This window comes from Schistocerca americana, chromosome 8 (assembly GCF_021461395.2).
Source record: "Schistocerca americana isolate TAMUIC-IGC-003095 chromosome 8, iqSchAmer2.1, whole genome shotgun sequence".
NCBI classification, from domain to species: domain Eukaryota; kingdom Metazoa; phylum Arthropoda; class Insecta; order Orthoptera; family Acrididae; genus Schistocerca; species Schistocerca americana.
The window spans coordinates 185,377,215-185,391,109 of NC_060126.1; the positions used below are offsets into that span (position 1 = coordinate 185,377,215).

At 39.3% G+C, this 13,895-nt stretch overlaps 1 protein-coding gene across 3 annotated transcripts in view; it reads right to left on the reverse strand.

The window, feature by feature from the left end:
• The window catches only part of LOC124544774 (translation initiation factor eIF-2B subunit gamma), a 54,893-nt gene extending 43,245 nt beyond the window's left edge, over positions 1 to 11,648 (reverse strand). Inside the window, exons 1-4 of one of the 3 annotated variants that reach the window (XM_047123454.1) lie at positions 11,630 to 11,648; positions 9,544 to 9,714; positions 7,531 to 7,685; positions 2,065 to 2,227 (exon numbers count right to left, since the gene is read on the reverse strand). In XM_047123454.1, coding sequence (XP_046979410.1) covers positions 2,065 to 2,227; positions 7,531 to 7,685; positions 9,544 to 9,700 — 475 coding nt within the window. In that variant the 5' untranslated portion in view covers positions 9,701 to 9,714; positions 11,630 to 11,648. Of the gene's footprint in view, positions 1 to 2,064; positions 2,228 to 7,530; positions 7,686 to 9,543; positions 9,715 to 11,060; positions 11,296 to 11,629 lie in introns of those variants that run through there. The other 2 variants (XM_047123453.1, XM_047123452.1) reach the window with 2 other exon arrangements.
• Between the last annotated feature and the right edge of the window lie 2,247 nt (positions 11,649 to 13,895).

Here is a 13,895-nt window from a genome sequence, read left to right on the forward strand (position 1 = left end):
CAAATATGAGAGGCCTCAAAGAATTTTTCATTAATAGAACTCAGTACATTGTCCTGGAGAGCACATGTTAAATGGAGATAAAGGTATTTTCAGGAGTGCCACAGGGACAGACAAACATAATTGATCCAACTGATGGGGTGAGCAGTCCTCTGCAAGTATTTTTCAATGATGCTGTAGTGTTTAGGAAAGTGTAGTCTTAGAGTCACTTTAGGAGGATACAGGATGACTTGGATAGAATTTCTGTTTTGTGTGATGAATGACAGCTTGCCCTAAATGTGAAAAAATGTAAGGTAATGAAGATGAGTCGGAAAAACAATCCTGCAATGCTCGAATTCAGTATTAGTGCTGTGTTTCTTGACACAATCACATCAATTAAACATACAGACATATTGCTGAAAGTGAGTGTCCACATGAAAGTCAGTTGCAGGGAAAGCAAATGGTGGACTTTTTGAAGAATTCAAGGAAAATTTAGTGAATCTGTGTACAGAACACTTGCGCAACCCATTCTTGGGCACTGCTTGAGTGTTCGGGATCACCACCAGGTCCAATTAAAGGAAGATATTGAAGCACTTCAGAAGCATGCTGCTAGATTTGTTACTGACAGGTTCAATGAACACGCAAGTTTAACAGAATGATCTGTGGACTCCAGTGGGAATCCCTGAAGGGAAGAAGATGTTCTTTTCTTGAAACACTACTGAGTAAATCTAGAGAATTGGCACTTGTGTCAGAGTGTCTGAAGACAAGATAAGAGAAATTAGAGCTCGTATGGAAGCATAATAATATGGCTAAGCCATGTCTCCGCAGTATCCTTTCTTTCAGGAGTGCTAGTTCTGCAAGGTTCGCAGGAGAGCTTCTGTAAAGTTTGGAAGGTAGGAGACGAGATACTGGCAGAAGTAAAGCTGTGAGTACCGGGCGTGAGTCGTGCTTTGGTAGCTCAGATGGTAGAGCACTTGCCCGCGAAAGGCAAAGATCCCGAGTTCGAGTCTCGGTCGGGCACACAGTTTTAATCTGCCAGGAAGTTTCAAATCAGCGCACACTCCGCTGCAGAGTGAAAATCTCATTCTGATAATGACATGTTGTTTTTCCTCACTCCATTTGCAAATGGAACAGGAAAGAGAATGGCTAACAGTGGTGCAGGCTACCCTCTATCATGCACTGTATGGCGGCTTTCAGAGCATTATGTAGATGTAGGAAACAAAAATTGTAACACATCCTTCCCCTAGCACATTTTCAGGTGAGCCTAATGACATCAACTGCTGTAAAGCTGATGGTGTAAGAACACTGCAGATATTTCAGATAATGGTGCGCAAGGTCATCATGTTTATTTACAAAATCTAATGAACTCTTTGGATGCACTGTTAAAGCAACCATTGTAAAATACCACTCATTTTTAGTTGTTCGAAGAGTATTCTCAGCTTAGAAAAAGGTATGTGTATAATTCTGAGTGTTAAAAGTAAAAATGTGTTATAATATAAAGCAATGTGTAAACATTTCATTACAATCCCTTCACTTCAAAGATGTAAATTATTAAAAGAAATTCATGGTCATTGAGAATAATTACAGAAATAACATTTTATAATCAAATCAGGTCTTATCTGGGACAGCAATTATATGAAGCTGGAAATAAATGTTTATGTTAATTATAACAAATGAAGAACATGCCGCCTTACCCATTTTGTCCAAAGATTTAACTTCACTGTGATAATACTCAAAGAATTATATCTCTAATTGGCCATGTGCCACCAGATAGGACGAGCAAAAGTATCAGTTCTTTCACAAGAACATATATAGCTTTTTGATTATAAACTTTTCTCTATGCTTGAGATGCCTGTACATGCATCACAATCTTGTGAGGTGCATAATCTTTAAACATGCACAAAGGAGAAGTGTGGGAACTACATGGCTCTTTATACATAAAAGCAAGCTGGTAGATCACTTTTTTCTTTAATATTACTCTACTATACCACATCACATTGCTTAATGACTGACATTCATTCCAGGGACTCCAAAAGAGTGGACAGGCTCCTTCAGTGCCTTGTTGTTATATATACAAGTGTCATATACCTGGCCTGTATTTCTGTTTCGGACCAGTCTGTAGTGCTCCAACATCGGGAGGTGACTGGAAAAACACACTGGCAATAGAAGCCTGATGTTTTCTAAAAACATCCAGCACATTCTCAAGGTTGAAGTCTGTGACCAGATCAGAGCTCATGACAATGATGTCTGACTGCAACAAGAAAATGAAAACAGATTAAAAATGAAGAAGCTTAGTTGTATTTGGATATGAATAAAAATAACAATTCTTTTATTTTTCATGGAATATTTTCATTTATTATACTTAAGTAGTTGAATTTCTGCTGTAATTAAAGCGCCCAGAACAAATAGTCACTCACAGGGTTTTTACACCAAGAAATTAAACACATTAAACTTTTCTCAAAGCAGCTGACAAACAAAAAATAATGTATACTAATTTATGTATTCATGGATATCAACAATATTACAGATGCTCTCAAAGTCATGGTTGAAAGACATACCTACAAGCAATTTACTGCAGAGCACAGAATTTATTTTTCCATTTTTCATCATATCTTCCAAAATGCTTTGTTATCAGCACTTCTTTCCATGTGCAGTTCTTCACAGGATGAGATGGGTTTTCAGAATTGTACTCTCACCCCCTTCTGCCCAGTTTTGTTACCAAAATTTTAAGTACGTGGCAAGGCAAGAACAAAAATAAAGTCATATAAAATATGAGAGGAATGAAAATGTGGCAGACACAGATGACACAATAGGAAGGAAAAAGATCAGTGTGCAATGCTCCATCAATGAAAAGGTCAATACAGATGGAGAACAAGTTCAGATTGTTAGACAAGGATACTGAAGGAAATTGACAGGGTCATTTTCAAAGGAACGATCCCAACAACTGCCTTCCTTGATTTACAGAACGACAGAAATCATAAAATTTGATGGGGATTTTAATGCTGCTCATTACACATGCAAGTCTTATTCCTTAAATACTGTGCTACCTCACTTAATATGTGGACAGGGTCCAATAGAGAACAGGGCCATAAGTGCAGCATTACTTTGGGATGTGTTGATGGCTCAGTTCCTCCCTGCACCATGGTTGTGAACTGGACAAGAAAATGGGGTGGGGTGAGGGGAAGCAAAGCTATGACATAGATGAAACAATCTTTGAAACAGTTTTAGCATGTTCCACTGAGCTGTGCACCCTGCTTTGTAAACGGATGCTAGACAGTGGACAGTGTCATCGGTACAGTGTGATAACAACATTTAAACCATGTGACCAGTTCTGATAATCATCATGCTCACTTACGAAGATGCACAGTGGCTGCAATCATATACAACCGCTCACTTGACGGAAGGTCTGGTCCTAAAGACTGGAAGGTAGCACAGGTCACACCAATAGTCAAGAACGGAAATAGGAGTACCCCACTGAATTACAGACCCATATCACTGACCTCAATTTGCAGTAGGATTTGGGAGCGCATACTGTACTCGAACATTATGAATAATCAACACGGACTCAGAAAATATCGTTGTTGTGCAACACAGCTAGCTCTTTATTCCCATGAAGTAATGAGTGCTGTCGACAAGGGATCTCAGATCGATTTCATATTACTAGATTTCCAGAAGACTTTTGATACCGTTTCTCACAAGCGACTATTAATCAAATTGTGTGCATTTGGAGTATCGTCTCAGTTGTGTGATTGGATTCGTGATTTCCTCTCAGAGAGGTCACAGTTCATAGTGATAGATGGCAAATCATCGAGTAGAAAAGAAGTGATATCTGGCATTCTGCAAGGTAGTGTCATAGGCACTCTGCTGTTTCTGATTTATGTAAATGATCTAGGTGATAATATGAGCAGCCCCCTTAGATTGTTTACAGATGACGCTGTAATTTATCATCTAGTAAAATCATCAGACGATCAATTCCAATTACAAAATGATCTAGAGAGAATTTCTGTATGGTGCGAAAAGTGGCAATTGGCACTAAACAAAGAAAAGCGCGAGGTCATCCACATAGGTACTGAAAGAAATCTGATAAATTTTGGGTATACGATAAATCCCATAAATCCAAAGGCTGTCAATTTGACTAAATAACTTGGAATTACAATTACGAGCAACTTAAACTGCAAAGACCATGTAGATAATATTGTGGGGGAAGGCGAAACAAAGACTGTGCTTTGTTGGCAGAACAGTTAGAAGATGCGACAAACCCACTAAAGAGACAGCCTACATTACACTTGTCCGTCCTCTGTTGGAAATTCGGTAGAAAATCCTAAGAAATTCTGGTCATATGTAAAGCACACAAGCAGCAAGACACAGTCAATACCTTCGTTGCGCAGTGCCGATGGTACTGTTACCGACGACTGTGCCGCTAAAGCAGAATTATTGAATGCAGTTTTCCGAAATTCCTTCACCAGGGAAGACGAATGGAATATTCCAGAATTTGAAACATGAACAGCTGCTAGCATGCGTTTCTTAGAAGTAGATCCCTTAGGGGTTGCGAAGCAACTCAAATCGCTTGATACGGGCAAGTCTTCAGGTCCACAATGTATACCGATTAGGTTCCTTTCAGATTACGCTGATACAATAGCTCCCTACTTAGCAATCATATACAACCGCTCACTCACCGATAGATCTGTACCTACAGACTGGAAAACTGCGCAGGTCGCACCAGTGTTTAAGAAGGGTAGTAGGAGTAATCCATAGAACTACAGACCTATATCATTGACGTCGGTTTGCAGTAGGGTTTTGGAGCATATACTGTATTCAAACATTATGAATCACCTCGAAGGGAACGATCTATTGATACGTAATCAGCATGGTTTCAGAAAACATCATTCTTGTGCAAAGCAGCTAGCTCTTTATTCGCACGAAGCAATGGCCGCTATCGACAGGGGATCTCAAGTTGATTCCGTATTTCTAGATTTCCGGAAAGCTTTTGACACCGTTTCTCACAAGTGACTTCTAATCAAGCTGTGGGCTTATGGGGTATCGTCTCAGTTGTGCCACTGGATTCGTGATTTCCTGTCAGGAAGGTCGAAATTAGTAGTAATAGATGGCAAATCATTGAGTAAAACTGAAGTGATACCAGGTGTTCCCCAGGGAAGCGTCCTGGGACCTCTGCTGTTCCTGATGTATATAAATGACCTGGGTGACAATCTGAGCAGTTCTCTTAGGTTGTTCACAGATGATGCTGTAATTTACCGTCTAGTAAGGTCATCCGAAGACCAGTATCAGTTGCAAAGCGATTTAGAAAAGATTGCTGTATGGTGTGGCAGGTGGCAGTTGACACTAAATAACGAAAAATGTGAGGTGATCCACACGAGTTCCAAAAGAAATCCGTTGGAATTCGATTACTCGATAAATAGTACAATTCTCAAGGCTGTCAATTCAACTAAGTACCTGGGTGTTAAAATTACGAACAACTTCAGTTGGAAAGACCACATAGATAATATTGTGGGGAAGGCGAGCCAAAGGTTGCGTTTCATTGGCAGGACACTTAGAAGATCCAACAAGTCCACTAAAGAGACAGCTTACACTACACTCGTTCGTCCTCTGTTAGAATATTGTTCCACGGTGTGGGATCCTTACCAGGTGGGATTGACGGAGGACATCGAAAGGGTGCAAAAAAGGGCAGCTTGTTTTGTATTATCACGTAATAGGGGAGAGAGTGTGGCAGATACGATACGCGAGTTGGGATGGAAGTCATTAAAGCAAAGACGTTTTTCATCGCGGCGAGATCTATTTACGAAATTTCAGTCACCAACTTTCTCTTCCGAATGCAAAAATATTTTGTTGAGCCCAACCTACATAGGTAGGAATGATCATCAAAATAAAATAAGAGAAATCAGAGCTCGAACAGAAAGGTTTAGGTGTTCGTTTTTCCTGCGCGCTGTTCGGGAGTGGAATGGTAGAGAGATAGTATGATTGTGGTTCGATGAACCCTCTGCCAAGCACTTAAATGTGAATTGCAGAGTAGTCATGTAGATGTAGATGTACGATTGATGGAGGACATCAAAAAAGTGCAAAGAAGAGCAGCTCGTTTCATGTTATTGTGCAATAGGGGTGAGAGTGTCACTGATATGATACGCAAGTTGGGTTGGCAGTCACTGAAACAAAGGCAATTTTCTTCGTGGCGATATCTATTTACAAAATTTCAATCACCAACTTTCCCTTCCGAATGCGAAAATATTTTGTTGACACCCACCTACTTAGGGAGAAATGATCATCATAATAATAAAATGAGAGAAATCAGAGCTCGAACAGAAAGATTTAGGTGTTCCTTTTTCCCACGCGCCATACAAGAGTGGAATGGTAGAGAAGTAGTGTGAAATGGTTCAATGAACCCTCTGCCAGGCACTTAAGTGTGAATTACAGAGTAACCATGTAGATGTAGATGCATAGCAGTTCATAAATGAGATGCATTTTTTCACAAGTTGCCTTCCCTCTGGACAAGCATGGCAAATGACAGGACTGGTGTAATGGTGGTAACTGGGTTACTAAGACAAGTGTTCAAACTGGATCTTTTATGTGTTCCCTACTTTCCTATCACAAATGGCTTTATTTTCTTTTCCATCTTCATCTCTACATTGTTGGCATTTTCCTTTTTGCTGTCACAAGGTTTGTGATCATGCCTGGTTATTCTTTCTCAAGAAACATTACATTGGCATAATTACATATACAGATCAGCCAAATAAAACTACTTGTGTAATGGCATGTTGATTGACATTTTGGAAAGCAATACAGCAGAGAATCTGCCTGGCATGGATTCAACCAATCCTTGGTAGGTTTCCTGCGGTATGTGATACCAGATGTTAACACTCAGGTCACACAATTGGCATTCTGGTGTGTTCCACTGGGTTTAGACCATGCAGATTTGGCAAGCAAAGACATCAACTTCAGTTCACAAGAATGGTCCTCAAATCATTGTAGCATGGTTCTGGTATTGCAGCATGAACAGTTATCCTGCAAGAAGATGCCGCCACAGCACAATACTGCTCCCACTGGCCTGAATGTGAAGCACAATGCATGTTTTGAGCAGCCATTCGCTAGGATGAGGGTGTATCTTGATATGACCTTAATGTGTCATGTGACTGCAACACCACCCTGTGGCATTCAATCTCATGGTGGGCAGTGATGATAACATTTTGGTTGATCAATATATGTTTGATATGCCACAACTGCAGTGAGCAAAAATAATGCAGTTTCTGGCTGGAAAAAAAGGATGATTACAATTTAATAACCTGCCAATGATGAGATCATTAGAGATGGAGCACTAGTTCAGATTGGGGAATGGTGGGGATGGAAACCAGCTGGGATCATCCTGACATTTGCATTAAGCGATTTTGGGAAAGTACGGAAAATTCGTATGGTTGGATGGGGATCTGAAGTGCTATCCTGGAAAGTCAAATGTCTCATCACTGTGCCACCAGCTTCATGGCACTGAAACTGGAGAAACAGAATTATAGCAAATGTTAATTTTTACTTTACTGTTATGTGGCTTACCTTCACCTTCTCACTAACATGTCGCAAAGATTCAGCAGTGCCCCAGTCTTCATTAGCTGGTATTCCCACCCAATCAAGGTGGATCTTCAAACCGCACTGATCTACTGCTGTCTGAACTTCCTGGCGCACAGTTTCTAGTACCACAATAATAACCTCTGAAAAATTCCCACAGATCAGCTACAATACAATGTTAAGTCCACAGATCAGCTGCAATACAATGTTAAGTCAAGAATGAAAAATAAATAACAATAATATTGAACATTGGCAGAACCTACCACTTCACCAAAACTCTACATAACCACTTATTAGGACATTAAATGTGCAGTGAACATTTGTGTTTCATAATGTTTTATACATATGAAGTATGTAGATGGGTGTTGTTTTACGGTTCATACCAATCTTCAGGTGAAAGAAATGATGAGGAATCTGACTTTTGTTAAAACCCCTCTTATCATCAGCTCCATTTCTATGTCCACTTCCAGTCATTTCATATATAGCCGACCAATAAACAACTCTCCACTCTGACAGCTATGACTCCTTTCACATCAAACACTTCCTTTCCTAAGCATATGCACCAAGGCAAACACAACTGCTCCTCCACCAAGCCACTTAGCATCTACACCATCTACATTTGCCATGTTTTCTTTTCATAAAGCTAGCCCACACATCTTGTCTATATCCAGATCTCCAAGGCAGCAACCTCATCTCATTCTCTCTAGTTCCACTTTCAAAAAAGGCAGAAGCACCATCCCCCACTGGTCACACAGAACCACCCAGACCTTAAACGTCTCAATATATTACTCTGCTGTGACAATGAATTATAATGCCCTGAAATAAGATCCTCTCTCTTCGATATTCTCCCCACACCATTCACTGTAGCCTTCCTAACCTCTATACCATTCTCTTCAAACCATATGAAATTCCCAGTCTATTATCCCTACCCCTAGGTTCTCAATTTTGCAATTTTTTCCAGTGTGTAACCTGCCTCATGGACCCACTCACAAACACTTACTTCAGTCCGACCATTGGTAAATACTACAATATAAAAAGTATAGCAAACTGTGAAACTACTCACATTGTTTGACAACTAAAATGTGCTCACTGCACAGCAATTTACAAGAATGACCACCTACAAACTGATTAAGCATATGAATGGACATAGAAATATGTTGGTTTTATAGACACTCAGTACCCAATTAATTCTATGCAGTATGACACAAAACACCTCTATGCCTCCTATACTGCATGGACTGTTTGGATGCTTCCTCCCAATACTAGTTTCCCTCAACTCCAATGATGGAAACGTGTTTTCCAACATATCCTCACAGCCTGCTTCACTCCTGGAGTTAAACATCCGTCAATATGCAGTCCTCTCATTCCTTTTGTTATTATTACTATTTTATATTTATTTAATCAGTTGTTTTTGTAATTCCTGTTTTATCTACTTTCCCCCCTGTGTCAGTATTTATTTCTCTTTCTCTATCCATCTTTATTTTTCAATTTGCTATCATCTCCAGACTGAAGCTGGTACAGTGCTTACCAATACACAATCTTTGACTCTTATGTCCCCTCGTGTTCACAACAGGTGTGACTCTTTTGTTGGGGCCTTCATGACCTGGCCCTCCTTTTTAACATTCCCCAACCTTTCCCTGTTACCTCATTGAGAAAAAAAACTAATCGTTCCAAAAGCAGTAACAATTTTTTCTTTACTATTAATTTTGCCTTTCAAAGGTAATTTCCAAGACTTGTTTGATGAGCATGAAATAATGCATCTGCTGCATGTTTACTAATTTTAATCAACTGTGGTCTGCAGCTTAAAAAAAGTAACACTGTCTGCATGGTGTACATATTACGTGAAAGACGATTAGCTTCACCTTGGTGAACCAAAGTAAAATGTGTCTGCTGCAACTAATGATTAATGATAACATATGGATAACTGATGTTGATTTTTCCTCAACCTCATGGTTATTTGACAGTGAACATGCAACGTGAAAGTATGAAAACATACATTACCTTTGAAACCAGCTTTCTCTAGCATGCGCAGTGGGTAATATATCATAGGCCGATTGCCAATTGGTAAAAGGCATTTAGGTTTGCTGGCTGTGAGCTCAGTCATCCGAGAACCTTTGCCCCCAGCAAGCAAGACTACTTGAAATTCTTGAGGTATCATGTTGTTCTAGTTTCCTGAGAAGATATAATAAAATAATTCAATCTTTTCATGACAAAAAAGTGTCTCCCGATACTGCAACACATTGAGATTGCCGGAAATTACATGATGCTACTACAAACACTAAAATTTTAAGCATACTTGCTACTGCAGCGACTATTTCATTAAGGTTTTGTTACTCAATATATATTATCTTTTCACCAAATCATTTCTTTAAATGAGAGAAGCATTGAATTAATTACATAGAATATAGGTTAAGTAGCTCTGGTGATCCACCAGAGTATTGTTTACATGTATAACTGGTGGGTTAACAGAGACATTTTGTGAGAAAGGAGAGTGGGTAGTGAAGCAGCCATTGAAATAAAGCATGTTACGTTCAGCTGCGTGTTGTGCCACAGTATGATCTACTTTGCTCTTGTCCACAATTTGACAGTGGCTGTCCATTCTGGTGGACAGCTGGTTGGTGATCATACCAATATAGAAAATTGTGTAATGACTACTGCAGATCTAGTATATGACATGGCTGATTTCACAGATGGCCTGGCCTCTGTTGGGGTAGAACCAACCTGTGAGAGAACTGGAATAGTAAGTGTTGGTTGGGTGGATTTGACAAAGCACCTGGATCTTCCACAGGGATATGATCCCTGTGGCAAGTGCTCGGGACTGAGAGTGGCATAGGGATGGACTAGGATGTTTAGGACATTGTAATAGGGGCAGGAAGGATCTTGGTAGGCTGCCCCTACTTTCAGAGCATGGTGGTAGGTAATCAAAGCTGTGATGATACGGCAAATATGAATGAATAAGGAAATACTGGAACAACAAACGCAAAACAGAATATCTACATTTATATCTCTGCTCTATCAGTAATATTCTTTGCAGCTAAACAACAGCTTGCATACTCTCAAAAAGAATTATCTTATGTGTCAACTCATTCAATGCACAAACATTGTCTATGTAGCAGAAGAAATCAGCTGGACATATACAAGCTACAACGGCATAGAACAATGTCAGCCTCAAAGCAAAGAGGTGATGAGTTAAAGTATTAACTCTTTCTACTTTTAGTGAAAGAAAATTAGAGCACAGATACAATGTGCACGTGAACTGCTCATTACTATAAAAGTACGACCACTTAGATATGCGATACAGCACACTGGATATATGCCACAATTTTTTTTAAATATATTAACATGAAACTATGTACAAAATATAATAAATTGTGAGAAATTTGCCAAATTAATTCTGAGAATACTCAGTCTTAATAAAAAGAATTGTGAAGAATTACACGTGTATTTGTACTCTGAAATCTTTTCGTAAATTTTAATTGTGTATGATTTTCAAAGATATTTAATCGTAATCTTCTCACCAGCTGCACGTTATTGTACGGATTAAACAATGAACAGATGCTCATGAAAATCAAAAACCCCAATAAAATCGAAACAACACAATCTCGCGAGAACTCACAGCGTAAATTCAACCACAGTGTGAAGAAAACTGTGATTTTTTTCCTCAGAAGACGAACCCTAGATTTAACGTAAACATCAACATATGCTACTGCTCTTCTGCTACAAACGAATATAAACAAACCGGCACAAACAATCGATATTTTGTTCCATAATCGATTATCAGACCCTTTTGTCATTTGACACGCATGTAGTTGATGCTGGCGCCATTCAACTTCATTTTTTTATCGTACCTCGTTCATTCAGTCTAACATTTTTAAAATTTTCTATAGATCATATCTTGAAGGTAAACGTTCAAGCGTTTGTGACAGTTAAGATACATATTAATATAAGAAGCAGGAAATATCATAGACTATTTGAATAACTGCGTACTTTAACAGACAGAAAGGTTAAAGTTACGAAAATACTTCGGGCTATTATGCTATGGTCTTTTGCGATCTGCTATGTAACACTAAGTTACAGCCGTATCTACCGAAGATATCTTCAGGAGAGGAGCGGTTTTGATGCCTGTGCGGAGCACTAGGTGATTCAAATCAAATCAAACTGTTATTATCACATAAAATGGCTCCTACAATCAAAGATCGTGAAACAAGCGACTTGCAAATCCTAAAACTTAATACAGACTAATAAACTTGATCTAAGGTTACAAGAAAAAAAATGGCTCTGAGCACTATGGGGCTTAATAGTTGAGGTCATCAGTCTAAGGCTACACAATATATATGTTGTTGCCTCTTCAGATAAGTAGGTGTTATTTTACATTGTTATCATTTAAAAAAGAATCCATGATCACAATACTACTACTTTTTTAAAGATAATGCCATGTTATATACTCGTCACTCAAGAAATTTTCGACACTATAATGGCAATTATTTTTCAAACATTTTTCTATGTCTTCTTCAGTATTTTTTAGATTTGGATCGCACTTGTCCTTCCAGGTTATGTTTATAAATTTCATGCCCATATAGCGCGGAGTTCCTTGTATAGTTTTAGTCTGTGAATATATAACGTCACTGCCCTATGTCCAGTCTCCTACTGATGCAGATAAGCAGTTGCCCTCAAAAATTTGTGCCAAGTGAGGTGGCGTAGTCATTAGTGCATTGCACGTCGCGTTCTGGAAGACAATGTTTCAAATTCATGTCCACCCATCCAGATTTAGTTTTTCCATAATTTCCCTGTATCATTCCACACGTATGCTGGGATGGTTCCTTTGAAAGGCCACAGCATATTTCCTTGCCCATCCTTGACACAATCCGTGATTGTGCTTTGTCCCTAATTACCTCGATGTCGACGGGACGCTAAACCCAACCTTTCTCCCTTCCTCTGTGAAAATCAGAATCTCATATATAATTTACTTCACTTAATTCCTTTGGCCCCTATGGGGGCATAGGGCATCCAGGAGAACACACCATCCGCCTTTGTCTTTGGTCATTTGCCTCAGTTCTGCCCAGGTCTTTCCAACACTTTTTGCTTCCCCTTTCACTGTCGTCTTCCATATGCCCCTGGGTCCTTCTCTCTTCCTTGTTCCCTGGGGATTACATTCCAATGCTTTTTTTCTCGATGGCTCCCTCTGGGTTTCTCAATGTGTGCCCAACCACCGCCACTTTCTCTCTCGTATCTGGTCTTCTATAGGTACCTGGTTTGTTATTTGCCAGAGCTCCTCATTACATATTTTTTCTGGCCACCAAATATTCATCATGCATCAATGACATCTATTTATGAAGCTTTATTACCGGGATGTTATCTTTTTATCCATTTTCCAGCTTTCACTGACGTACAGAAGGACAGCCTTCACATTTTTATTAAAAACACGGATTTTTGTTTTGTACTTGATATTTAAATTTTACGATACTCGATACAATTGTATGAAGACAGCATTTGCCTTTTTAATGCGGTTTTTCACGTCATGTCCAGCTCCAACATCTTTCGTCACTATACTACCCAGATGCAGGAATGAGTTGACAGTCTCCACCTGCTGCTCCCCTATTAATAGTGTAATAGTGGCACCTCCATGTTCCCCGAATTTACTCTCATTTCCTTTGTTTTGCCTATTTTTATCTTGAGGCCAACAGTCTCTCCCTCTTCTTTCAACAAGTTTAATTTAGCTTGCATATCAGTCAGCTTTTGAGCTAATAAAACTATGTCATCTGCGAAATCTAAATCCTCCAGACGTTCATGGATCCCCCATTGAATTCCTTGTCTCCTGTCTACTGTGACTATTCTCATAACTGAGTCTACAACAAGTAGAAAAGTGTTGGTGATAAATGCAACCCTGCCAGACTTCAGTTGTTAGTTTTATGGGCTCTGTCATATTTCCCTTGTGGAGTACGCAACATTTGTAGTCATCATATAGATCTTTTATGATGTTGCTGTGGTTTACCATACTTCTGCAACACCTGCCAGATCAGTTTTTGTTTCGCAGAATCGAAGGCCTTTTGAAAATCAATGAATGTCAGGTACAGGGTTGCTTGGAATTCTTTGCTTTGCTCTAAAATGATCTTAAGAGTGTTAATAAGATAAACACAACCGCGCTGTGCCCTAAAACCGGCAGATTTTCAAGATACTTTTTAATTCTGTTTAAAATAATACTGGTGAGGACCTTAATAGTCACTGACGACAACGTAATATCACGCCAGTTGTTACAGTCTGACAAATATCCCTTTTTTGGGAGCTTTACCACCAAACCATTTTTCCACTCCTCACTCTTTTGGAAATTTCTCTTCAAGCCAATGCTTCAGGAA